Below are 26,522 nucleotides of genomic sequence, written 5' to 3'. Positions count from 1 at the left end.
TGAGCTCCATTGACACCACTGAGCTGGGAGAGAATCTCCTTCAGCCTTCCCAAATACCCTCTGGGAAGCTGTTCCAGGGCTGGTGTGAAAGCTGTTTTTGCCAGAGATGGAAAAAGCCAGTGACAAAGCCCCAGCCCCTGTGCAGGTGATGCCTTTAGGGCAATGCTCTGAGGACCAGATCCATACCCAGCTGTGCTCACAGCAACCCACAGGCTCAGGGGAGCCACCTGCCCCCAATTCCTGACCCTAAAGCTGGAATGTCACTGCTGGAGGATACAGGAACACCAGCAGCCTGAAGAGTCACCCACCCACAGCACTCAGGGCTGAAGCTGAAGCTTAGCAACATCTTGCTGCTGGGCCACATCAAGGTCACACAAATTCCAGCTGAAATCAAGTTCTGGCTCTTGGCCACAGCTTCAGAGGAGCAGAAGGAACCATGTTCTGGCAAGAGAATCTCTGAGTGTTACACATTGTGCAAGACTGCCTTTCTTTGGCATTACTGATGGCACAAGGGCCAACCCAACAGTGTTTTCAGCCCACTTAGTCATCAGCAGAGTTATTTTTGCCTTCCCTTTTTCCTTCTTGAAGGGGCAAGTCTGGGGATCTCCCCACTTTTGCCCAAACCAAACAAAAAACCCACCAAAAACCCAGAATCCCTCCCCTTCCTCATTGCAAATCTGAGGCACAGGAAGGAGGTCACGATCCAAACAGCAGCAAAATTCCCAGTGAATCCTTGACACCCTGGCAAGCTGTAGCACTGGATAAAGCCCCAATCACCCAAACATCCTGTTCCTCTGCTGGGCCTCACTTCCCAAAATTGCCACTTTGAGATTTGAGTGGCCCCTGAGCAGGAGCTCCAGGAATCACTCACCGAGTCTGTGCAAACGTCGCTGTTTTCAATAACATTGGCATCCCCAAAAACCTTCCCAATTTCTCTCTCCAGAGCTGCCAAAGACTCCTGGGCCTGTAAGGGAAAGACAGGATAAAAATAAAGACATATTAAAAAAAAAAAAAAAAAAAAAAAAAAAAAGAAAGGAAGAAACAGACAAGGCACAACAATTAGCAAAGCCCCATCTCCCTGAGAACACCAGAGACACAGGAAATCTTCAGCTCTGTCTAAGGATTTCTGTTTTATGCCAGATTTGCAGGAAAGATTTCTGTTTTATGCCAGATTATGCCAGGAAATCCGTTTTATGCCAGATTTGCTCCAGGGACCAACCCATTTGCCAAGACTGACATGTCTCCTCACAATCAGCATGTTGCATGTCAGCCTGTCTGCATCTGAGAGCAATCCTACAGGGAAGCTTCAACAGTCTCACATCAGGTTATCAGGTAAAAATCATGCAGTAAATTTCACAGGAGCAGGAGTGCAGGTCTCCAAAATCCTAACCCCAGCTCTGTATTTATGTAGGATACACCATGAACCATGGACATCAGAACAGCTGGCTTTGTATGTCAACACCCAACAGAACTATCCAAAAATGTTTTCAATTCTTTATTACAGCAGGTTTCCTTTAGCTTCTCACCTCCTCCAGTGCTTTTGTGATCACCTATCCCTGTCCAGGACAAAAGATGCTCCCCCAACAGCATTTCCCACTCCAACCCTGGCAGAACTCAGCCCAGTTTGATACTATCCTGGAGGAACAAGGTGTTGCAGAGCCTGGAGCCAGAGCCCAGCCACCCCACAGGCTATTCCTGCCTCCATTTACCAATTCTCCCATGACACCTTTGTTTCTGGAGTGACAGACAGCACTGAGACCTCTCATGCTTCAAGATTTTCCACTCCAACCCATCTTGTCATTGAGAAAAAGCACAGGAAACCCAGCTGTTTGTCCCATCACACTTGCACAGATCTAACTTTTAGGATTTGCAGTTTCCTGGCTTACAGTGGATATGTCACCACGTGCAAAAGGGCAGATGCTTTGTAAAGCAGCTTGCAACCTTCTGCCATTGAGACTGGATTTAAAAACCTGCAGTGTGGGTGGAAGGCTGTGGGATGGGCTTCTTGTTAGGCTGGAGTTTCTTTTAAATAAAGAATTGTCAGCCCCAGATCACCATTTGTGTCTACTGGCATAAAATTATCATGAACAGGGGATTTAGCTAAAGCTAAACTGCTTTTAGCTGCAATTTTATCCTTTTATTTTATCATTTCATTTTAGCTGCAGTTTCATGCATTTCTGACATGCAGGTAGAGCTCTTACAGTCCCAGCCAGTGGAGCAAGACACCCCACCAGCTCAAATCAAGCTCCTTCAAATCATCATTTCCAGCACTGCAAAACTCCAGACCTTGAGGGGTTCTGCAAACATTTACATGTGCAACTGCTAAGGGTCTCTGCTTACCTTGGGCAAGTCACCAGCTACTTTTTCTCTCTCGTTTTGATCAACTTTGAGTTTTGATAGTGTTTCATTTAGCTGTGTTTTCAGCTGCAAAAGAGTAAGCAAGCAAATCAGTTCCACTCCCACACACACAGATCTCCTCTGTCTGTCCCAGGGATTAACCCAGTGCACATGGACTGCAAAGGGAGTCAGATTTACTAACAATTACTGCACACAGGGGATTAGTGGACATGTATGATGAGGTTTACCAGGACAGTCAAGGAAGAGAGACTCCATCTGTAAAGATAAAGGTAAAGAATGGAAACTGCAGAAGACAAAAATGTGGTTGGCATTGGCTTCCTTACGAGTGGTTTCAACTTTGCAACTCCATTCCAGGAGGAGCATCAGCCTCTCCAGCATCCTTATCAAGGGAGTCAGCCCAGACTCCAACTTAATTCACAGCAAATATGCAAAAATGAAGATTGTCATCTTGCTAGAGCAGGCTAAACAGTCTCTCTACTGCTGAATAAACTAAAAAGCTCTACTTATCATCTTAATAAAGCACCACTTACTACAACTATGTTGACTTAACCAGTCTGTTAATGGCACATCAAGGCATGAATCACTGACAGGGGGATATTAACTTGTCGATTGTGTTTAGATTCAATCCAAAATAGTGAAACTATTTCAGTCAAGAGGGATGAATGCTTTGTACTGGCTGCAGTCAGTACTTAAACTGCAGCCTTTCCAAAGGATACACAGTTTTTTAAAGGATATTTTGATTGCTCTACAATACAGCACACAGAACCAGCCAGAGCACTTGAGGCTTGAGCCTCAAACAGAAGTGCTAACAAGGAGCTCGAGTGCCAATTTTGTTGGATTTGTGCCTCTGAAGTGTGCTGTGCTAATGTTCACTACTCCTGCTGTCAATCTTCCTGGAAGCCAGCAGGAGATTAAAGGAGGGAACAATGGGCTACTCAGAGCCCTGAATTTTTACTGACTCCAAACCTACACATTGTGTTTGTCTCACCCTTGGAGGCTTCCCCCTTTGGAGCACCTGGGCTGGTGAGTGCTGGGCTTACACCATTTTCAGGAAGCTCCTCTGCATTTTCACTTGCTTACCTTTTAAATAGTGGGGAACCCATTCTGAAACCCCACAATTTCTAATTCCTCAGCCTCCTGCAGAAGCCACTCACACACACCCAGGACAGCATGGAGGTGGTTGTTTAGCACATCCTCCCACTCCCACCAGCACAGCACCATCACATTGCACTCAAGCTGCCCTAGCAGGGAGCTCAGCTTTTTAAGCTTTTGTTGTGCACAGACATATTAAATTGTTGCCTCAAAGAGGTTGGTGTTTACTGATTAACTCCCAGACATGCATTCAATTCCCATTTTCTTTGCTTTCAGAATGAGAGGCTTTGCTTGCTGAGGCTAGTGTACCATTAACTTCAGCACTTTGTTACTGTGGTGGTGGTGATTTTTTTCTATTTTTCAGCTATTTCAGCCCAGTTCCATCAGTGGCAGCAGCCTGGTTGTCCCATCATCCCACAGACACGGTGACAGGGACAACCCTCCCTAATTCTGGCTCAAAAGCAGGAAAGCACTGGCCAAACACAAGCACAGGAAGGCTCTGACTGCTCCTGCAGCCTTAAAAAACAGGTCACTGAATGAAACAAGTGAGAAGGGAAAGGGCTCAAAATGGAAAACCATGCATCCTTAGGTCTATCCTGTTAATCCAAGTCCTTCTTGAGAAAGCTGCTATAGGAGCATTATTGGCTGGAAGCATTTTTAGCCAAACAGGCTGTAACACATGCAAGCACCAAGCCAGCACAGCCATTCAGCCACAGCAGGGTGTCAGCAGCTGAATGGCTGAATACTCTGAATTCATCCAACTTTGGGTCGGCCAATTTCTGCTCATACAGAGCAGGATGGAAAAGGCTCTGCACAGTCAGAGCAGGGATAGCACTGCTGCATCCTCAAAAGCTTTGGGGGGGAAAAAAAAATCCACCAGAGGAGATTAATCCTCCAGTTAAACTGATGAGAGCACCACTTTTGTTGCTCCAAGGACATTACATTTGCTGCTGCATATGCCTACACTGCAAATCTTCTCAAGAAGTTTCAGGAATCAAAGTCTTACAGACTTTGGGAAAAAGTCTTAAGAACCAGACATGCTATTGTTAGGAGCAGAGAAAAGAGACAAATTGTAAAAGTCAGACTACATAAATGATTTCAATGGACAAAAATATCAGGCTGAAGAGGTTAGCAGAACAGACAGGATTTGAAATAAGTCTCCGCTTCAGACGTATGCTGGGAGCCTCGTTTGTGCCCAACAAGCTTCTTACCAAATTTAACTCTTCATTCTGTCTTACTGCTTCAGAATATGAATCATCAAGTTTTTTCTGCAATTCAGTCAAGAGATCTTTGAGCTGAAATGAAGTTTAGAGTTTTTAGGATTTGTCTCCTTAGTATGCCCGTTCTCTTCTGCTCAGTTATTAGTGTGCTGCTCTAGCCTAAGGTCACAAGCACACAAACTCCTCAGCCACAGGGGCTAAGCACTAGGTTAGTTTGCCAGGCAACTGGTAACCAAAAGAAAAAAAAATAAAATACAGCTTGGACAATTGTGTTTACCTCTCTGACTTCTGAAACATAAGTGGATCGTTCTATTTCTGCCTTTTCTAGTTCACTTTCCAAATGTTCTCTCTCTTTTTTAAGCTAGAAACAGAAAAACAGAGTTAAATCAGATGTTTCCAGTGTTTTCTTGCAGTATCATTTGCTTGATTATTGGCTTGATTATTTGCTTATAATTGGCTGCAAATTTCTATGAAATATTCCATGATGTTTTGAGAGCATTTCAAGCCCAGCGATTGCACAGATTTAAACATCAGATTGCAGATTTAAACATCAAAAATAAGAAAAAAAAAAAAGAGAAAGAATCAAGCCCATGATTGTCAACAAGCAGTGAACTGCTCAGTCTCCCAAGAAAGAGCCCCAGTGGGTGAGTACAGAAGTAAAAACCAGAACAACTTTCCAGCTTCTCTGCCTTTTAAAAACACTCCCCCAAAGGCTCAGGTTAAACTGCAGCACAGGCTGGGAGAAGTTCAGATTTACAGCACAAGCCTAAACTGTGTTTCAACAACATAAATCTTCCAAGACAAGAAGAAAAAACCACCTGCACCTACAGTTTCAACTTCTTTGTTTTCTTCCTTTAACCTCTCCACCTCGTGCTGCAAAGAAGTGACCACGGAACGCATCTGCAGTTTGGGGGAAAAATAAAAATATTTAGTTGGGTTGGTCTGAGACAAAGCATAAATACACAAGGTTGTAGAAATGATCTGTAATATTTTATCCTAAATATCTAAATATTTTATCCTAAAAATATTAGGGATGAAATCAGAGTGGCTGAATAAAATAAGATGCTCACTCAAATAATTCAATTTACTGAGTCTACACCATTCCTATCAATTCCCAGCCCAAGTTCTTTGACATACTTAGGAGCCCACATGGCTGAAAGATTTGGAATTGAAGCACTAATCCAGTTGTCCATTAGCCATGGTAAGGAAAATATCCTTCCCAGACTGGGAGTATTCACCATCCATGTACCCAAACCCAGCATTTTCAGCCTTATTTGGGGCTGTGTAAGTGCAGCAGATGGCAGCACATCTATAGTTCCAGATCTGACAGCCTTTATAAGCCCCTCAAACAAGATGTTTATAAATCATCTGTTTGCTGCCAGGCTCACACAGTGGCACTCAAATTTACTAAGCACAGATACTTTAGAAATTACTTTTTTTAAAAAGCTGTTTGACCTACTTTAATTCTAGATTAGAAAATAAACATAAAAGCCCTTTTTCTTCCCACTTTTGCTATCAACAGAGCCTTCCTAAAAGGAAAGCTTTGCAGGCAATTTCAAGTGTAATTAGTTGACCATAATGGATTGAGCAGCACTTTAACAGCTTTCAGGAAACTGTTATGATTCTATGATAGTTCAATTTTAGCACAAAGAGTCCATATCTGCTCACAAACATATTTAGAAAAAAAACTATGTGCTCAATAAAAACAGGGCCCAAGTTACCAGGATCAGAAAAATTTATATTTCTGGGCACATTAATGGGACACTTGTACATTCAATCTTTGGCTTCCTATCCCATCAGCATTAATATTATTATTTATTATTTGGCTGCTTCCTGCAGCATCTGCAAAGGACTCCCCATCCCTGGAATTATCCAAGAGCAGGCTGGACAGGGCTTGGAGCAAGCTGGGATAAGTGGAAGGTGTCCCTGCCATGGCAGGGGGTGGGACTGGATGAGCTTTAAGGTCCTTCCAACCCAAACCCTCCTGTGATTCTGAGACACAGATTTATCATAATGGTCAAAGACTTTATACCTGTGCTGTTTGTTTTTCTTGCTTCTGTAAAAATGGCAACAGAAATAGTGACATAAATCTAAAGATATCAACAAATCCTCTAATTTTCAGTCTCTTTAGTGGAAATAGATTCCCTCAAAAGTGAAAACCCAGCCTTTACAAGAAGCAAAGTATCAGAGCACCAAAATACCCTTGATATGAGGAATCATTCCTATTATACTTGTTGCAGGCTTCATCTTTTTCATCCCCTGGCCATGCACACATCAAACCAGGCAGCCAGGGCTGTTCCACACCTGCCTTCACAGAGCTCAGACACCCTCTGTGACTTCAAGCAGAGCCTGCCTGGCTGCTGAGGGAAAAAAAAAACAACTTCAGAAATACCTGTTTAAGTTCCTTCTGTGATTCTTCAACTTTTATCTTCCATTTGCTTTCTTCCTCTTCCACACTCCTCTGTAGCCTTTGTAAAATCCCCTCCTAAGAAGAGAGAGGGATTTGAAAGCTCAGAGCAGAAGAAAGGCAGCTGGAACATCACAGAGGTGACCAGGCATCCCACTTACTGTCTCTGCCAGAACAGATTTGTATTTCTCACACTCCAGCTGCAGCAGGATGTGCATTTCCTCAGCCTCCTTCAACTTCTGCTCCATAGCCTGGCAAAGGAGGAAAGGCACCACAAGAGTCACATCTCAGTGGATGGATTTCAGTTCCATTCATCTCATTTCAACAAGTGGTATCACTCCTGGGGAGGTCTGTCTTTCCAACCCATGAAAAAATAACAGCAAGTGCAGTGTTCACCTGCCACTCTCAATACTCAGTCACAAACTCTGAGTTACTGTAAAAAAACCCCATTACTGAAAAAAAGAGAATGGGGATTTTCAATTTGATGAACTCACAATTCCTCAAGGTACTTATCAAAGATGCAAATACATTTCTGTGAATATCTGAACAGCAGGTTGCCCAGAGAAGCTGTGGCTGACTCATCTCTGGAAGGGTTCAAGGCCAGGCTGGATGAGGCTTGAACAACCTGGCCAAGGCAGGGGGGCTGGAACTGGATGATCTTTAACCCAAACCATTCTAGAATTAATATAAAACAATTTTCTTGTGACTTCTCTGAGAACCTGAACTTCCCAACCCACAGCACAATTTTCAATATTTATATTTCACTATTTATACTGGACAAATTATCCCACACATCAACTGTCCATTTTTTGTGCCTACCTTGACATCTTCAGATCCTGAAGCCTCTCTTAGGTATTCTTTAGCCATCTTTTCAAACCCACATATCCACTCACTGTGGCTCTGTTGGGAAATCATTCAGTTAAGGCTGAGAATAACCTCAGGAGAGCTCTGCTCAGGACATTTCCCTCCCCACTGCTGAAGGAGCAGTGTCCCAAGTGCCTGGAGCTCACACACAGCCCCATGGTTGTTGTTCAGGCACACACAGCTGGCAGCAGCCCAGGAGCACGAGGTGATGAGACACACACACAGTTCAGGGGGGCCTGGAGGAGCTGAAATGCAGCTGGGTGACACAGGACTCCCTGCAAGTGTCAGGGCCCTGCATAAGCATTTGAAGATTCAAAGGAATCTTTCCCCAAATCCCTGAGCACTTCAAGCAGATGCTGTATAACTCTAAGAAGGTTGTTTCATAACCTTACAGAAAGTCCTTTTAGCAGGACACTTACTTTAGCAGATTTGGAACAATTTTAAATCTGAATATTCAAAACCTCTAGAGGTTATAAATGAAATGCATCCATGTTTCCAGACTCACTTGATATTGTTCACCCCATCTGAACCCCATGAACCCAGGGCATTTTCCCTGAAAAATCACTGAAATTCACCAAAAATCACTGAAAGCCACCAAAAATATAAAACATTAAACTGGCAATCAGCGCTTGGGAACAAAATAAAATCCCCTACATTGTATTAAGTGTCACTGAGGCACTGCAGCTCCTCTGGAAAGGTTGGGAATACAGAGATCCCCATTGTGCCAGTGAGCAAACACAGCAGGCATTACCCACCCCTGAATATTTACTATCTCAGTGAGACACTGAATAACACAGACAGGTAAATCAGATGGTGGGGCATAAAAACAACAAGATAATAACCTTTTATTTTGCTCTTTTAACACTTCTTGAAGCAACTCATCCATAGCTTTGCTTCCCTGTGCAAGTACAGGCATCACCAGTGAGAGACACTCTGGCCCCACTGCAAAACCCTTGGGACAGAGGGGCTGTGAGGGAACACTCCAGGACTGCCCAGCCCAGCAGGAGCAGAGCTCCCTGACCCCAGCAGGAGGTTAAGAAGATCCACTTCTCTTACCATGTTGGAAGGAAGAGAAACTTTGGGGAAGAGCTTCTGGAGGAGCTGGCGCGTCTCCACCTCGGCAGCTTCCAAATGCTGCTGCTTCTCCTAAAGCAAGAGGAGGGCACAGGTGACATTGGGGACCTCACTCACCGACCTGGCAACAGCCTCTCCTCTGCCTACAGCAATTTACTTAACCCAGGAAGTCTTTTTCTAAGTGAGAAAGGAGCTATAGTCTCTAAAATTGCAGTAAATTGCTTCAGAAATGGGCACCAAATTGCTTCAGAATTTGGCCTTTGCATTTGTTCTCACTTAAGCTTTTATTTTCTGAAGTTCTCCTCCAATCTAGCCTGTTTGTACAGAAATTACACCATTGTTCACTTGTCCACAACACAAACTGCACTGTGCTGAGTAACTGCATCCATAGATCGTACCAGCCCTGCCACGCAAGTGAAGTGAGCTCAAAATCAAATAGTTTAATCAATCAACTATTTTTATTTCCTAATCTGTACTTTTAAAATAATTTTAGGTGTGAAAAAAATCACCGTAAGATAACGTCATCACTTCGGAAACAGAGAATTAAAATCAAAAGGAAACTTTGTGTTAATGCACATTTGAACCAGGCCAAGAAAGTAAGACTTTCAAACATTACTTTTAAATACTTAAGAGGAAGCCACTTACATCCTCTTTTCCCAACCCTGGATGCAATGGGAGATAATTATTAGAGCTGTGTGACAATCTCCAGGTGTTTTTATGTTAGTGTTCTGCAAATATAAATACCCAGAGCCACAGGCACCACAGGTCTGCCCTTCCATGTATTTAACATTAAAAGCAGAGCAGCCACAGGACATGTGCTTGCTGTGCTTGTGGCAGATTGGGTTAATTTAGCCATATAACACTCAGGCTCTCCCTTAAACTTAAATGCAGAAAGCCTGACACACTGCACAGAAGGGCAGCTTCCAGCCAAAATCCTCCACTGATAATTTGGGATTTGTTTTTCCCTTTGACACCAGGGCTGCTCTGAGTTCCTGTGCTGCAAGGGATCGGTGGTGTGAGCAGGCTGAGATTCAGAGACAGAAACAGACAGGAGACATTAGGTGGTGAGGCTGTGCTGGGTGTTAGTTGGCAGCAGTTTAGGAGCCACCATGAAGGGGCAAAAGGCTTTGCTGAAGTCCTCCAGCTGCAGGAGAAAGCAGGCAAGCATTAGCACATGGTGAGAGCAGGGACAGGCTCCTGCCAGCACAGAGCAGACACAGCTCCAGAACAGACACACAACCCCAAAGCAGAGCTCCTCTGCTCCTGGCTGCTGCTCTTAGGGTTAGTTGGATGGGTTTTTTTTGGTTTTTTTTTGAGTTCTGCACAGTGGCAATGAACACTGAATCAGGCCCATGGCAAACACAAGCAACTGACATCCCATATCATTTTGAACATTGGTCCAATATTCCCGGTCAAGCTTCATGTGCCTTCAAGGAGGAAATTCACAGCTGTGGTGAGAATTTTCTGAGACGCTCCTGATTTTTTAATAATAATAATAATTTAGTCCTGGTTCTTCCCAGGTCCAACAGATTTGTTCAAGCACAGCCAAAGCCCAGTAGAAGAAAGCAGGTTGCTCACCAGCACAGCTTTTCATGGGAGCTCCCCACAAATCAAAACCAATTCACAACAGCTCTAACAATTATGCAAACAGAAATCAAAAGTCAGCATGCCCACAAACTAACCATTAAAAAAAAACAAACAACCTAAAGACAACAGGAAGAAGCAGAGGTGAAAGTATATGAATGATCACTCAGAAGAGGTTATACTTAAACTGCAGTAAAAGTTAAATGTCTCCATTTCACTTAAAGAACCAGCTGCAGATCTGCTTCTAGCTTAATGCATCATTTCTAGCAGTCAACATTACAACCTTGGCAGTCTTGTTCACTTTCTCCTGCAGCAATTTTTCAGTTGATGCCAATGCTTCCATTGCTTCCCAGTTTTTCTCCCGAAGGTCCTAATCATTTTTAGAAAGAATGATTTCAGTTCAGCCAATATTCAAACTGTTTGTGCTTTTACTTCAGAGAAATATTTCCCATTACATTCCACCATTTGCATTTAAATGCTGGTTACTGCAAGGTGATTTTGCTGGGGAGTATGACATACACTAGCAAAAACAAGTGTGATGTTCAAAGAGTCTGAATGAAAAGTGGGGGGGGGGGAAAAAAAGCCAATTTCTGCCCAACCTGCCCCATGTCCAAAACTGATGCAAATGTTACTGCAGAGCATTATCACTACAGCAACCCCACACTTTGACTGCACTTGTAAGAAGAAAGAGGGAAGTTTTCAAAAGTAGTGAGGAACACAGACACCAAACCACAGATTACACAACAGAGTGTTAGGCATGTTGCAGTGCAGAACCCAGCATGGACCCAGGAGACACGGAGGTGTGCACATCTACAGCCCTGACCCTGCAACCACACCTCAGCCCAAACCCCGGCGCTGCTCTTGGCAACGCGCGGCTCAGGGTTTGCAGCTCTCTCCACTGCACCCACAGAGAACTGGTTTGGTGCTCAGCACCCTCCTGGGAGGCTCTGGGGTTTCAGAAGAGGTGAGCACATCCCAGATGCACGTGGGAAGGCCACGGTGCCACCCTCCTGTGTCTTTCTTGGCGAGGTCATCAAACGTGTACTCCACAAGCTGTCAACACAATCAGTGAGAGCCTGAGAGCTCTTCTAAGAGCAGCTCCACAGCTCTTCTGAAGGATGGTGGGGCCTTGCAGCAAGGAGATTACAGTGCTTGGGATTTAGATTTAACTTTTTCCAACCCTCAGAGCAAATCTCCTGTAGCAAAGGGTTATTTTGGAAAGGTTGCATTTTAAATTCATCAAAAGCCTAGCAAGCAGCTACACTAATTTTACTTTACCACTCCTATTGGCCCACAATCCAACGGGCTGTTCACAGGATATAAACACAACATTGGATAAAACTGAGAAAAAGCTGGGACCTACAGGCCTGGTCTGCCTTTAGCAGCAGCCAGACTTTGCCTGCAGCACAAAGGATATTCAGCCCTTGTGAATCTGCAGGAAACAAACCTTCTGTTCTACCTTTCCAGCTCATCATCTGTCTTCTGAGACTACTCAGCCTCTTTCTCTCCACTTTATTTCAGCTCTTAAACAGCACTTCTTGCTCAAAAGTTCTCAATATTTTCTTTGAGCATTTTCCTTTGACTGTCTATTAAGAAATAAAGCTTATTGCCTGCTATTCATTGGATTTTACAGGGTATCAAGGAGAGACAGGTGAGATAAACACCCTGTGTTTTAACTTTCTTCCATATAACTTAAAAGATAACACTCCCCTGCCCTGCACAGGTAATGCATTACAAGGAAGTAACTCCACAGCTCTGTGATGGAAGGTACAATCTTTAATTCCATCTACAAAGAACCCAGACTGCACCCTCAGCAGCTGCTGTGCAGGAAGGCTCAGTCCTTCACTTCCTTTAGAAGATCAGGATTAACCACTCTCAGGAATGGGAAGAGCCAGATCTGAGCACCCTGAAGGTAAAATTCCTGCCCCATGTCCCAACACAAGGACCAGAACTCTGTCAGAGCACAGCTCCTTTCCTCCTCCCACCCTCCCTGCCCTTGGCAAAGGGCATGTTTCTGAACAGGGTTAACCAGGTTGGAATCCAAATCCAAGAACTTGCTGTGGGATGTGTCCCCTAGCAAATCTCCTTCCTCTCATCCAACAAATTGTCCAGGAGCTGACACAATTCTGAGCAGTGAAGTCAGGTGTGCTGAGTCATTCCCAAGAGGAAAGGAGCACCCAGGGACACAATACAGCTGTCAGAAACACTTTGAAAAATGTCCCAGGCCTCAAGAAGTGCTGGGAACACGGGTTTGGTTGTTTTGGGGCTTTTTTCTGGAGTGGTGGGGGAAAAATTTCCTTACGTTGTTCTTTTTCCTCTGCTGCTCAAAAGCATTTCTCTGAGAGGCGAGCTCGCTCTGGAGATTGGCAATTTCCTTCTCTTTGCCTGCAACCCTGAATTAACAAAGGGAACCACAAACAAGTCAGGAGACATTGAAGAAATTCCCAGTGAAGCACTGACACCCTTTCCCACACACTAACTTGCCTTCCCTTCCCTTTTCAGCTCTCTCTGAAAAGCTGTTTTCACTGACTTGGCAGCACCGCCTGCTTCCCACTGCTCCCTGAAGCACTCAGCCTGAGCAAACCCATTGTAAAGCTGTTGTTTGCCTACAACAGGCATCTGCACACATTTAGCAGGGCCATGGAAAGGCAACACATTAGCTGAGGGTAGAGTCAGCCAGCCCACGCCAGTACAACACCACAGAACAGGCACTGCCTGCTGAATGAGAGTGTTCCCTTTCAAGCACCTAATCCACAATTTGTAAGTCATTTAACTTGAAAGACAAATACTCCAGCCAGCTAAAAATGCATGACAGTGGCAATTTGCTTAGCACAATACAGCATTAGCTACCACACAGTTATTTAATGTGCTTCAGCCCCACATTATAACACACTTTTACCCCTGAGGTTTTCCCTGGAAGAGATTTCCAGATGATTTTGTAATAGGAACAACCCTCTGCTAGGCTGAAGTTCCAGAAAAAAGCCTGTCATGTTTGCTTGAAACACCAACATTTAACTCTTCAGCCAAAAGCTGAGCTGGCATGCATTCAAAATAACATCAATCAAGGCTTGCTTCTATGGTGGGCACAACACATTGCCAGCACTGTCTGTCTGCAGGAGATTACACCTGAGGATAAGCAGTGTGAGCAGAATCTCCTGTGCTCAACTTCTATGAGACAGTAATTTAATTTATTTCTTTTTTTACTGGCCACTTCACATTGTCTGATACTGTACATTTGGCATTTATTTCTAAATTTCCTGAGCAATTAACTGAACTGAATCAATTCTCTAATGCATTCAACAACCTGGCAGTACTCACACTTGTAGAAGCTCCTCGCTTTGGACAGCCAGAGATGCCTACAAAGAGATCAGAGATGTGTCAGGAGCAGAGCAGAGCAGCAGAGACCAGGATGTTCCTTGTTCACCAGGCACTGCTGCAACACCACAGAGCTGCACTCTGGGCCCTTGAGGGAATCCTGTGCAGCCTCCTCTGGCCAGGAACACAGCAGGCATAAGGAGGAGCACAAGGCTGCAAATCCACATGATAAAAGGAAGCAGGAACAGATATGCAGCAGCCAGAAAAGCTGGCTCAGTACAACCCAACCCCAAAGGTGCCCCTGGATTTCCATGGGCAGTACAACTCCTGGTTTTCCATGCAAGCTACCACCACTCATTTTTGACTTCTCTCAGTAACACTGCAATTGGAAGCTGTACCTGTTTGCAGTTCTCCTGCTTTAATTCCTGTATTTGAGCTTTGAAAGATTCGTTTTCTTTTTGCACATCCTGTTGAAAGAAAAAAGGCAATACATACTCATGTATCAACAGAGATATACAATATATAGAGAGAGATATACACTCACATATATATACTCTGTATACATATAGGTACACACTCCTCAAGATAACGTGCTTCTATCAAAACTTTACCTGTAACTGTTTTACTTGGTTTGCAATTTCTCTCTCTTTTTCTTCCACCATAGCTTTCAACTTCTTCATTTGTTCTTCTTCCCCTTTCAACCTGCAGAGATGGTTTAGAAAGTAAGGAGAAAGGGTTAAAGTAGGGGAAAAAAATGCTAAAGAATTTATGCTAAAAAGGAACAGCCACTCAAACTGGGGCAGTTTGTGCAGCAGGAGATAAATACATTTTGTGTGTGTTGAGGCTGCCTCAGGTACCACACAGCACAGAGCAGCACAGCCCAGGAGCTGCTTTGCAGACAGAGCCCTTTGTGGCACGGTCTCATACAACCTTCCTCTGACTTGGAGCAGCCAGACAAAGCAGAGGAAAGCCTGGCAGCATTTCTCCATAAAACAGGAGCTTTGAATTGGCTACTGCATCTCAGCCTGAAAATGGCACAAACCGGATCTGTTCACTTCTGTCACCGACTGAGCCACGGGCACTACAACCTCCAACATGCTGAACAGCAGGAGGAATTAGCACCAGACATGAGGAGCAGCAGCAATTCCACTGGTTAATAGAGCCCTGGGTGCACATTCCCAGTGTGAGAGCAGCACAGCTCAGGGCAGGGACACCAGCCATGGCAGCAGCCACCAGCACTAACAGCTTATTTTAGCAAAGGCCATGAAATTCCTGACAGCAATTCAAACATTCCAGCTGAAGATAAACTCAATGTATATTCCCAGCAGGCACTTGAGGGAGTGCTACTCTGCATACTCACAGGTTCTCCACGTCCTGGGCTTGGGATGCAGCAGGGACCTGAAAAAGTAATTCCCAGTCTCATTTTGATGACACAGTTTTCAAATCAACAGCATGAGAAGGGGCAACACACAGCTTGCAAGGCACTTGCCAAAGAAATACCAGGAATTTTGCATCAGGCATTGCTCCAAGAATATCTAATCACATAATGGATTTCAGAAACAGAGCTTACACCAAGCATCCCAAACTTCACACCAGCCAACTGCTCTCCATTCCATCTTCCCCCTGGGATAAATGCTTGTGTCTAGACATCCACCCAAAATAAAAGTCCAACTCAGTCTCCTCCATCAACAAAAATCCAAACTGAGCCAGAATACCACCTTACTGGAAAAATTCTTCCATTAAGTAACACCTGGCTTCGAGGCTGTCCAGTTGTCTGCTCTCAAGTCCAGTGCAGGAAATCAAAAGCCAAAATATTCCAGCCCCAGGGAAAGGCAGGAAGGAGTCACAGCATAGCCTGACCACTTCAAGAGATGCTGCTACATTCAGTTGCAGCCAAAGCTCCTGCATGACCAGAGCCCTGCAGAGATGCTGCTTCAGCCTGGCAAGGAGGTGGCTGGGACACAGCTGGGACTGTCTGTGAGCTCCAAGGCTTTCAGACCACCAAAGCTCCTCTTTATGCACAGTATCATCCCAGTTAAAACCTCCCAGAACCTGCTAGCCATGTAAAACCTGTTTTGGATGAACACAGCTGAACTGGTGGGCTCTCTGCATTATAAACAGCTTAGTCAAGTTGGATTTAAAACATCTCTAAGCTGAAGCCAATGCAAATCCTCTGTGTGAGGAAGAGGAGAAAAAACAGCTTCCTGTTCAAGCAAGCAGCACTCCCAAACCACATCCACTCTGCAGGCTGTACCTGTTGGAGTTGTTGCAGGTTCTGTTGTTCCAGCTCCTGAACTTTACTGGTTAATTGTGCAATTGTATCCTTCTGACCCTTTGGATAGATAAAAAGCAAAGTTAAAAGTGTGGCTTTATTCTTCCCAGCCAGACAAGCTGCAACAGAACTTATTTCCCTTCAGAATATTAAAGCAGCTTACCTGCAGACACTCTCCTTTCTTAACAATCTCTTTCTCCTTCTCTTCCAATAAGGCCTCCATGGTTTTCACCTGCTTTTCCTTCCCCTTCAACCTGTGCCATTGAACACAGACAAACACAGCATAAACCCTTTGCTCTTTCATCCATCTGGAAATAAAACATCCTGTGATTTACAGCACCTAACAAAAGCAGATCTGTGATCAAAGGCACAAGCACAGTTCACCTACTAAAAACCAATGTGTGAGCACTTCCACTTCAGCCTGCCTGAGCAGGAGATGCCCTTGATCACTGGCACTGCTCACTAGGTGAAAGCAAACTCTGTGCTGACACATTGCAGGGGTTTCACAAATGTGTGCTCTCCTCATCCAAAAACACTTCCCTGCCCCTCCCCAGCTGGGGACACAAGGGACTGAATGATCATTTCCCCACCCCTACAGCTCAGGTGTTACCAAAGCAGGTTTTCCACCATGCCTTGCCTACATCCCTCCATCCTGACTTGAATTTAAGGGGTCAGTAAGGGGTGCACAGGGCAGACCAGAATTAACAACTGCACTTACAGAGTCTGAAGTTCTTTGACTTGTGATGTTATTGTCACCTAAAGAAAATAATCAGCACTTCAGTTCAATGCACATGGAAAAGGCACACAAATGCTAAAAATTGCTCTATGAAGAAACACAGGGAAAAACTATCAGACATTTTCAAAAGAGGCACCATTTATCGCAGTAAGCATAAATGCACTTTTTTAATTACAAGGCACCGAGTGTCTCCAACTATTTACATTCCCCACATTTAAAATGTGACTTCCAGAGCAGCCAAGGAAACAGTGCAAATGGGAACAACAAGCAGGCCCACAGGAGACACAGAGGAAGAAGCAGAGAGTGACTGTGACCACCACCCCACTGTCAACAGCAGCTCCTACCACAGAGACCATCCCTGGCCACTGAGAGCTCTGCATAAGGAAATGCTTTTTGGGTGCTCTCTGAAAAGTCAGCACTCCCTTAAATTCCCATTCTAAGGCTGAATGTGGACTGGAGATGTAAGATTTAGTGGGAATGTTACTTTTGAATGCTGTGTGAAAGCCTGACAGTGGTTATCTGTCAATCCTCTACCACAACACAGCAGGAGTTTCAGACATTCCCAAAAATCTCCCTTCTGCTTGCAGGAGACCAAAAGGTGCACAGATACATCACCTTTGGAGCAAGCATCCCTCACAGAGCATTCCAGAAACAGCAAATCTAAACTACATTTTTTTTTCTGGGCTCTGACAGTTCCAGGGAAGGAAATACACACAAACAACTCCCTCAGTTCCTGGAAATTTGCTTTGGAGGAAAAGCCCAAGGCGGAAACACATTCTGTGAAGCTTTGCCTAAAAAGGACAAAACTCTAACACTGAGCAGGGGGTGACATGTTGGAATGCAGCTAAAGGGACTGAAAAGAGGGCAGACCAAAATCACAACCCATACAAACAAGCACATTTCCTGACAGCACAATGGACTGAGCTGCCTGCAGAATGGGCTCCCTGAGGAAACGTGGGCTTCCCTTGCTTTGGATGCCAGACAGCAATCATGCCAAAAAAGCCCATTCTCCTCCATCCCTGCATTCCTGACAGCTAAAATAAAACTGACTGTGCCAAGATTGAACTCTTTTTGGGCACTGGGAAAAAAATATAAACAGTCTTGGGTTTACCTGGGCCTGCAGTATAGCTCAAGCAACACAGAAAGGCCAGAACAGGAGCAGTAACTTCAGCACTTGAGATTTCCAAGTTGTCAGCCCCAAGGATGCCCCAGGGTTTCATGTTTACTACAGGGACAGTGTGCCCAGGCAGAGCTGATGTTGCAATGCATTAAAGCTATAGCAATTCTTGCCAAATTTCATACTAACAGCCCAAAAAGTTCAGGTTTCCTGAGGTATGTGGTTTCTGAAGGATATCATTAATTATCCTACATTTTTATGGCTTTATATCCAAGAACAGTGTAGCTCCAGCATGAGGAAGTTCCTTACCCAAGGACATTCACCAGTGAAACAGAACACACTAGAACAGAAACAGTGAGCATCACATCCAAGGCAAGGCTGGTTCACACTGCTGCCACTAAAGTATTTTACCTGTTTTTCCATCTCAAGCTGGGAATTTCCTACTTCTTCTTTCAGAGCCTCTATTTCCTGTGTCAAAGCCTTTTCAATGACAAAACAAGACAGGGTTGGACAATGGAAACACAAAAACACCACAAAAATGGATGCTACAGATTGATCACTGTAGAATGCCATGCAGTAACAGACAAATGTGGTTGTGGCACCAACACACAAAGGAATTGCAGGGATTGCACACAGATACCTGAACAGTCTTCTCCTTGCTTGCTACTTTTAGGATTTCAGCTTGTAGGAGTTCTTCCACTGATTTTATTTTTCCATCCTTCTCGTGGATCCTTAAAAAGAGCAGAGAAATAAAAGCTGACTGAAAAAAAATGTGCTACTCAAGCAAATAAAAAAAAATTGCTCCTGCTATCACATCCCATCCCATCCCCAGCCTCAGGGATCTAGAGTGGGACCAGGCAAGAGGAACAAATAGGGAGAATAAGACTGGAACTAGTGCAGAAGCAGCTGGCTTTATATGACCAGCAGTTCACATGCTAAATCAATACCACTACAATCAAAAAATGCAAATTAAGATATCAAGAGTGCCTGGAATGACACACACTTAAAATCAGCCTTCACTGGACATTCCAGCAAAGTATTTATCAACTTAAAACACACAGGGGACAATCCCACTCTTTTTCAAGTGCCTACTGAACAAAAATGATTATCTGATAAATCAGAGCAATTCCTCACCTAGTCAAAGCCAGGTTTATGAAATTAACTGCTTAGCAGAGCAGCAACTGGATTTTCAGCAGGTATTGATCTGGTGTGACATGTTTCCAAAATGGAAATGCTTCCTGCCACACACACACTTCACCCAGCCAAAAGCCAATGATTTCAAGGAAGCAATACACTTGTAGTCATGGAATAAAGATACAGAATTAAAAGATACAGAAGAAATTCAATCTGTGCAGTAACTTACACTTTCTGCAGTTCCTCCACCAGTGATTGGAAGGAAACCTGTGAAAAACAGAGCTTCATCTTAGGAAAAACACAACAGAGCAAAACAATCTGTGAATGTTGAGGGGTGAGGATAGAGAGCTGCATGAACTATGTAGCAGCCTAATATTTTATTTATTTGGCTGCCCCTGAGAAAATTAGTCCACAGCTCCTGGCCAAGCAGTAATACTAAACTTGCTGCAAGTTCCAGGAAAACAAAAGCAAACCCACATCCACACAGGAGAGGGTGAAGTTCAGGACCATCATTTCATCAGCTGCCCTTTAATGCTGACACTGCTGCACATCTCTACAGGGTCCCTGTGCCTCCCCACTTCCAGACATGATTTTCTAGGAGCTAATTACCCTCCTGAGGTGTCCAAGCAGAGCTGGATGTCAGGGAAAGGCACTTCCTGACCAGCACATCAAAAGTGACAACACTGTGACAGTGTCACTGAGCAGACACGAGGGGAAGGGGGACAAGTGACACCTGCAGAGTGTGGATTGACACTGGGATGCTCAAACATTCATCATGAATCTGAGGCAGTACAAGCTGCCTGCCAGCCATGCCTGCTGCTCCAGGCTTCTGCAAAAGGAGATCCATGGCCATTTCAGAGCATGGCAAACTCACAGAATCACTGGGTTGGGAGAGACCTTCAAGATCATCCAGTCCAGCCCATCCCTAACAGCTCAACTCAGCCCTGGCACCCAGTGCCACATCCAGGCTTTGTTAAACACACCCAGGGATGGGGACTCCACCACCTCCCTGGGCAGCCATTCCAGAACTTTCTCACCCTTTCTGTAAAACCTTTTCCCTGCTATCCAACCTGTATTTCCCTTGGTGCAGCTTGAGGCTGTGTGCTCTGGCTGTGTCAGTGCTGCTGGAGACAGAGCCCAGCCCCAGCTGAGCACAGGCACCTTTCAGGAGCTGTGCAGTGATGGGGGCAGCCCTGAGTCTCCTTTTCTCCAGGCTGAGCACCCCCAGCTCCCTCAGGGCTTCCTCACAGGGTTTGTGTTCCAAGCCCTCACCCTCAGGCAGCACTGCCTGGATCCTGAACATCTGCCCTGCTTCTGACACTTCTGCAAAGCAAACATTTGACAGAAGCATCAGCTCCCAGACCAAGGCTGAAAGAAAACAGGATGCTTTGCCAACAGGCTTCAAAGGCAACTCCACCTTCTTCCCTTGACTTCTGCAACCACAGCAAGATTCTTTCAGATTTAGTTTAGGTGTAATAAAAGTTTTAGATGAAAAGTACTACCTGCTCTGATTGCTGAATTTGCAGGCTTTGAAGTTCTTTTCTCAGAGATGAATTCTCCGTTCTCAGGGCCTTTGAAAGCAGACACAGAGATAATGAAAGCCTCATTTGTGGGGGAAAAAAGTGTTAAGCTTGACAGAAAAGTAATTTCTTTTAGAATAAGTGAAAGACTTTGAAAGTCTGGAAGAGACCCCCCTCTGCAGGTGTTGGAGCCAAAGTATTCAACAGACTAATTATTCACCATGGATAACTTGGAGTGGACACTAATTTATAGGAAATTAGGGCAAGGTGGGAGTGCTGTAACTGAGCTGAGAGGTCAGAAAAATAAATGCAACAAATCATGTTACAGCCCATCTTTTGTACAGCCCATTTATTCATTTGTATTTACATAATACTGGGATTCTCCCACAGACAGGCTTCTCACCACTCTGGGAATACAAATAAAAATTATATAACACCATAGGCTTTAACAGTCTAGATCCTACTCTAGAGTCAATAATAACATCCAAAATATGTAAGAATTCAAAGATGCCTTTGTACAGAACAGCACTACAAGAATAAAAATCATATAATCTGAACATCACTTGTCAGCATTATTAAAAAATTGTAAAATATTATTTCAAACAAATCACTTGCAAAATACCAGCATCCCTGGAGGGATTTAAAAGCCATGTGGGTGTGGCACTTGGGGATGTGGTTTGGCAGTGCTGGGGATGGTTGGGCTCGATCTCAGAGGGTTCTTCAGCCTAAAGGAGTCTATGGGGTGCTCACAGCTTTGGCTACTCAGTAACCTCAGGGTTTACAACCCTTCCCCAGCACAGGGGTGGCAGCAATTGGTGCCCCTGGAATTCAGGCACCTTAAGAAAGGGAAAAACATTGTCTTGGCTGTGCCCAGGTGGACACAGCTTCCCACAGGAGCCAGCTCAAAATGGATTTCTGTACTGCCTCTCCAGGCTTCTCATCACTGCCTTCTTTATGAATAAACAGGAAGGAAATAACTTTATCACCATTCCAGAAATGTCACTAGTTCATAATCCACATAACCTTTCAGATTATCAACTAGACCAAAAAACCTGCAGTTTTATAATACCAAGTTTATACAAAACACCCTTTCCTAAAGGGAGGTTTGTTGGGGATTAAACCAAATGTACAGCTCTAGAAATATATTCCCATTATTCCAAAGGGCTTTTTAGCAAAATCTGCCCTAGACTAAGCAGAGGGAAGCTTTATTTACTTATACTTATTTATTTATTCTAGTCCACTGATGCTCATGCTTAGTCTGTCTTATAGAAAAGGTTTCAACCTCATCTTCACAAGGTGCTTTTCCTGTTCAGAAGGAATTCCCACTCAACTATGAGCACTCCAACATTCACCTTGCATAAGAGCACTTAATCTTTATTTCCCCATCAAAAGATAGTAAGAGGGATTTTACCTTTAGCTCCTCCTCTTTAGTAGCCACCTGGATGAGTCCTGCCTCAAGCAGCTCTTCAACTGTCTTGATTTTATCATCCCTCTCTCTCATGCTGAAAAAGCAAGAGTGAAAATTAGGAAAAAAGAGAATTTAACTTTGAAGGCAGTTAGCTATCAACAGTAACCTTACTGCCACCAAAATCTTGATTTTAGCTTCTGATTCAAAACACAGTTTCTTACCTTTTTTCCATCTGCTCTATCAAGTCTTTGTTTGTCTATGAAGAAAAAAAAAATGGGGCCATCATTAATTGGATCAATAAAGGTTTGGGATTTAAAAAACAAATAATTGGAAAGCACCAACTTTACCAGAAGCTTGTTTACAACACTAATCCAGAAAGGAAAACAAAGTAGGGAGAGAAAATCCTCATGGTATATGTGTCTAATACTAATGTTGGAAAAAAACCTCAATCTTTCAGAGGAGGGACAGATCCAGCCCAAATGCTTTAATGGCTTTACACTGCTGGACTTGCAGCCAGCTCAGTACCTGAAAATCTGCCCCTTCTGAGCATTTATCAGAACCACAAGCTCCACCTGAGGCTCTCTCAGCAGAACATTTATGATTCCTCAACTCCACCACACTGGGAGAGACCAGGTGGGAAACATAAAGCAACTTCCAAGCAAAATCACCTCCAGTCCTTCAGGCAGGACACCAGATCAGCCAAAGGAGCAGGGGCTACAGGCCTGGTTCTCCACCAGAGAAAAGGGAGCAGCTCCAAAAGGGAGCTCCTGACTAGCAGGAGTACAGGAGAAGTTTCCTGTCCTGCCAATCTTATTCCAGTGTTTCAGGAATTTCTCTCATTCCACAATGGTGCAAAGTCAGGGATGCTCATAGGGGCTCTCCCAGAGAACATCCCAAAGGAGATGGAGCTGAACAACACAACAGCTTTGAACCTGCAGCATCCTGTGAGCACCAGTCTGGCTGCAGCAGGTGAGCCATGGGCAAAAACACAGAACACGAGGCAAAAGACATCACAATGGAAAGAGTTTTCTACTTCCAAGGGTCAGAGTGGTTACAGAAATAGGTTCTTGCTTGTGTTAAGCTATGTGAGTCTTCAGGAGTGAAAAAAAAATACAGATTTTGTTTGCACACTCCTGACTAGGTCTACAAGACAGCCACAACTGCCTTACTTGACCCTCCACAGAAGAGAAAATACCTAACAGAAGAGAAAATAGCTAAACAAGCATCAGGCTTTGACATCAACCAGCTCAGCCTACAGCCAGGTTAAGAAAAAACACTGAAGAAATTAAAAGCACAGAAGATATTTGATAAAAGCTCAGCAAACACTGGCTGTACCTGCTCAGACAGGAGAGTCTGCAGCTTCTGAACTTCAGCTTGCAGAGCTGTGTTTTGATCCTTCAGAACCTGGAAGAAAATTGAGGCATTTTATCAGTTCAGAACTGCAGAGCCTAAATACAGCCTTTCCATAATGGCAAAAAGGCAATTAAATAGCACAGAAGTCATTACAGAGAGGTCTTTGGAAGCTTCAAGACTACAAAGAGTCCTTTCCTTCTCTGTCTTGCTTTTCTGTATTAAGGACAAAAGTATTGTCCTTATGTCCCATGAGAAATTCAGCTGTTACCATCTTTATTCCCTGGCAGACAATCAGACAGCACCAAATGTGAGAAGCTCAGAAAAGAACCCATTTTTCTCCAAGAGCAGCACCAGCATTGTGTCAAGATTTAATAACTGCCTCTTACAAAACCCTCATCTGGTGAAGCAGATCATCCCAGATCCCCTTTTTGGTTTTTTTTGAGTTCCCTTCAGCTTCCTCAGTGCACAGCAAGGACTTGGCAGTCCAGCACAGAGAGGTTTGCACAGCTCCCACACCTGGGAAGAGGTGGATGGGAAGGACAAACAGACTTCGCCTCTCCTCCTGCATTCCTGCTCCATACAATGGTCACAGCAGCCCTTAACAGACAGTGTTTTAAAATCTTCCTCTATTACTGTTTTTTTTCTTTTTGAAGACTTGCTTGGTGCTTCACAAAAGTGAAAAGCAGGACATGTGCTCTGCAAAAACCCCAAAATCTCACAGGGAAAACACAAGCAGGAAAGGACAGCAACAGTGAGGATTAAATGCATTGCTCTGGTTTGAACCTGGCTTTTCCCTCTTTCATGTGCCTGGGAAAAAAGCAGCATTTTCCTTAGGTGGAAGCATTTGGAACAGCACTGGTCTGGTTTCTGTTTGGGATCAAAGAGAGGAGGAAGGAGAGAGCAGCAGTGCCCACAATCTTCATGCTGGGAGCACACAGTGGATTTCTGCACCATCACAGTACTGATGATCTGCATTCAGCTCTCTATTCACCTCCCAAGAACTGCTGGAACTGCCTGCAGGTGATTTTTGCCATTACTTTAGCACTGAGCTGATTACAGCACATAACCATTCACAACACCTCTAAGGCCTTTTTCCTGGGAACAGTTACTACAGAAACCATCAGACTAAAAGGATGCTCCTATTTCTCCTCACATTCATTTTCACCTCACCTACCATTTCTAATGTTCCACCACACAAAGCCCTGAGAGTGGCACTAACCTGAGACTTGCCCACTTCCCCCAGCCTGCCACCTCTTCCCACACTGGTTATGCACCTGTGACCCAGCACACAAGAGTCAATCAACAGCTTTATTCCAAAAATCAACTGAAATTGTACTTTGTTTCCTATTTTATCAACTGAACAAACTTCTTCCCTCTTTTCCTCTGACAGCTTAGAGAAACTACAGAGCCCTTGCAAGGGATTCTCATCAAAACCTCTTTGAAAGTGGCACTTAAATACAAGAATCAAGTTTACTGCCTGCTTCAAAGAGCCCCAGGAGACTCCAGAGGCTTCTCCTACAAAAGCATCCTGCCTCTGCCACTGCCCACTCACTCTGTTCCTCGCTAGCAAACTCACCAAGGTGACAGTGGCAACTTCAGAGGGACTGACCTCACACCAGAAACATCAGAGGAGCAGCAGCACCCACCACAGGCTTTAAAGGAGTTCAAGGCATGGAGTCAGCACCTCTCTCTCTGTTTCTAACAGGCCAGGCTCACAAGAAAAAGGCCAAGGTGGCAGAGGGCAAGGAGGAATTAAGCTGCTCTCTGCACACACCACCCAGAACCAAGCAGGAGCTTTGCTCTGCAGACCCCAGATGTCAGAACAAAAGCTTCAGCAGTTGAGCTGCAGCCTTATGAGAAAATGTGGGAAGAGGCAGAGTTAAAATAAGCATTTTCACATCTGCCTGACAGAAAACAGAGGCTTGCCATGATCATCCAAGCAGCAAAAGCTCCAAACAAAAGCACCAAGGCCTTGAAAGGCACATTTGCAGGTGGAATGCAGGGAAATCACAACAGTTTTTACTGTCCAACCTCCTCTTGCAGAATTAAAAGCCCTCTCTCTCCACAACTCAGACATTGCATTTAACTTGTGTTGTCCCACTTCTCACTCTGCTGTGATATCCCACATTGCTCCTGCCTTACAAACACAACACTGTCATTTACCTAAGCACCCAAAGGTCAGTTTCACTGTTCTGCAGTTGCTCCACAACCTCTGATAAACTTACTGAAAACCAGCACAAAACCACCTGTTCTGTATCCTACCTTGAATTCTTCTTTTGTGTTTGAAATCTGAGCCAGTTCTTCTCGAAGCTGATCTTCAAGAGTTCTTATTTTGTCATCTTTTATGTGAATGCTGAGAAACAACAGAACAGTTAAACACATTTCCCCATCCAAGTCTTACAAAAAGCATTACTAAAAAGAACATAAAAGACTGATAAACATTGTTTATCAAATCCCAGAGCTATTTACCTTTTCTGCATCCTTTCCAGCTCATGTGCAGCAGCAGCCTAGATTATAAAGAGGATTAACACAGACTTAGGATACATCACATGATTCAATCAACCTTTCATTCCACAATATTAAAAAGCTAGAACAAGTCATTTGGCCTCCCAGCACATGACTGAAATCAAGAGTGAAAGGGGTAAGCTTGTCTTCATGCACTTTTACAACACCAATCTACAAGCATGCAATGATACAAAGGGAAAACCATCTCCAAGAGATTCATTTGACAACTGGGATTATCTCTAATTAAACACTTCATTTCCACTTCTGGAATGAACAGGCCACATAGCAGCAACACAGGGACAGCATTTTGTTTGGCTCTAAAAACATCTCTGTGGTGAGGCAGGGGGAGCTGTGGGCTTTGGGGGTTTTTTGGGGGGATGTTTATGAATCTTGTATGCAAATTCCAGGCTTGCATATTCACAGGCAGCTGTGCTCACTTCTGTGAAGTGTCCTGCACTCTGCATGCCTGAAAATCTAAACCAACCAAGCAAAATGCTTCAGTAACTTGGATATCCAAGTACAAGACTCTGCTGGTGAAGGAGGGGGAAGAATTAGGGCTCCCA

The 26,522-nt window shown here is 44.2% G+C and overlaps 1 protein-coding gene across 11 annotated transcripts in view; it reads right to left on the bottom strand.

The window, feature by feature from the left end:
- KTN1 (kinectin 1) overlaps positions 1-26,522 on the bottom strand; it is a 79,248-nt gene that overhangs the window by 6,601 nt on the left and 46,125 nt on the right. For 4 of the 11 annotated variants that reach the window (XM_071426153.1, XM_071426155.1, XM_071426159.1 and 1 more), the window contains 27 exons: positions 25,924-25,961; positions 25,717-25,807; positions 23,437-23,505; positions 22,323-22,357; positions 22,105-22,195; positions 20,676-20,744; positions 19,403-19,440; positions 18,680-18,770; positions 18,451-18,519; positions 16,905-16,942; positions 16,350-16,440; positions 16,169-16,246; positions 15,275-15,312; positions 14,526-14,616; positions 14,313-14,381; positions 13,918-13,955; positions 12,902-12,992; positions 10,883-10,969; positions 8,998-9,087; positions 7,897-7,977; positions 7,239-7,328; positions 7,063-7,155; positions 5,499-5,570; positions 4,948-5,031; positions 4,662-4,745; positions 2,341-2,424; positions 872-964 (listed from right to left, as the gene is read on the bottom strand). In XM_071426153.1, coding sequence (XP_071282254.1) covers positions 872-964; positions 2,341-2,424; positions 4,662-4,745; positions 4,948-5,031; positions 5,499-5,570; positions 7,063-7,155; positions 7,239-7,328; positions 7,897-7,977; positions 8,998-9,087; positions 10,883-10,969; positions 12,902-12,992; positions 13,918-13,955; positions 14,313-14,381; positions 14,526-14,616; positions 15,275-15,312; positions 16,169-16,246; positions 16,350-16,440; positions 16,905-16,942; positions 18,451-18,519; positions 18,680-18,770; positions 19,403-19,440; positions 20,676-20,744; positions 22,105-22,195; positions 22,323-22,357; positions 23,437-23,505; positions 25,717-25,807; positions 25,924-25,961 — 1,983 coding nt within the window. The remainder of the gene's footprint in view (positions 1-871; positions 965-2,340; positions 2,425-4,661; positions 4,746-4,947; positions 5,032-5,498; positions 5,571-7,062; positions 7,156-7,238; positions 7,329-7,896; positions 7,978-8,997; positions 9,088-10,882; positions 10,970-12,901; positions 12,993-13,917; positions 13,956-14,312; positions 14,382-14,525; positions 14,617-15,274; positions 15,313-16,168; positions 16,247-16,349; positions 16,441-16,904; positions 16,943-18,450; positions 18,520-18,679; positions 18,771-19,402; positions 19,441-20,675; positions 20,745-22,104; positions 22,196-22,322; positions 22,358-23,436; positions 23,506-25,716; positions 25,808-25,923; positions 25,962-26,522) is intronic. The other 7 variants (XM_071426157.1, XM_071426158.1, XM_071426156.1 and 4 more) reach the window with 7 other exon arrangements.

This window comes from Agelaius tricolor, unplaced genomic scaffold (assembly GCF_023055355.1).
Source record: "Agelaius tricolor isolate 1412-34295 unplaced genomic scaffold, bAgeTri1.0.p SCAF_5, whole genome shotgun sequence".
Taxonomy (NCBI): domain Eukaryota; kingdom Metazoa; phylum Chordata; class Aves; order Passeriformes; family Icteridae; genus Agelaius; species Agelaius tricolor.
The sequence above is the reverse complement of the archived record's forward strand: the minus strand, read 5'-3'. Positions and strand labels throughout refer to the sequence as shown.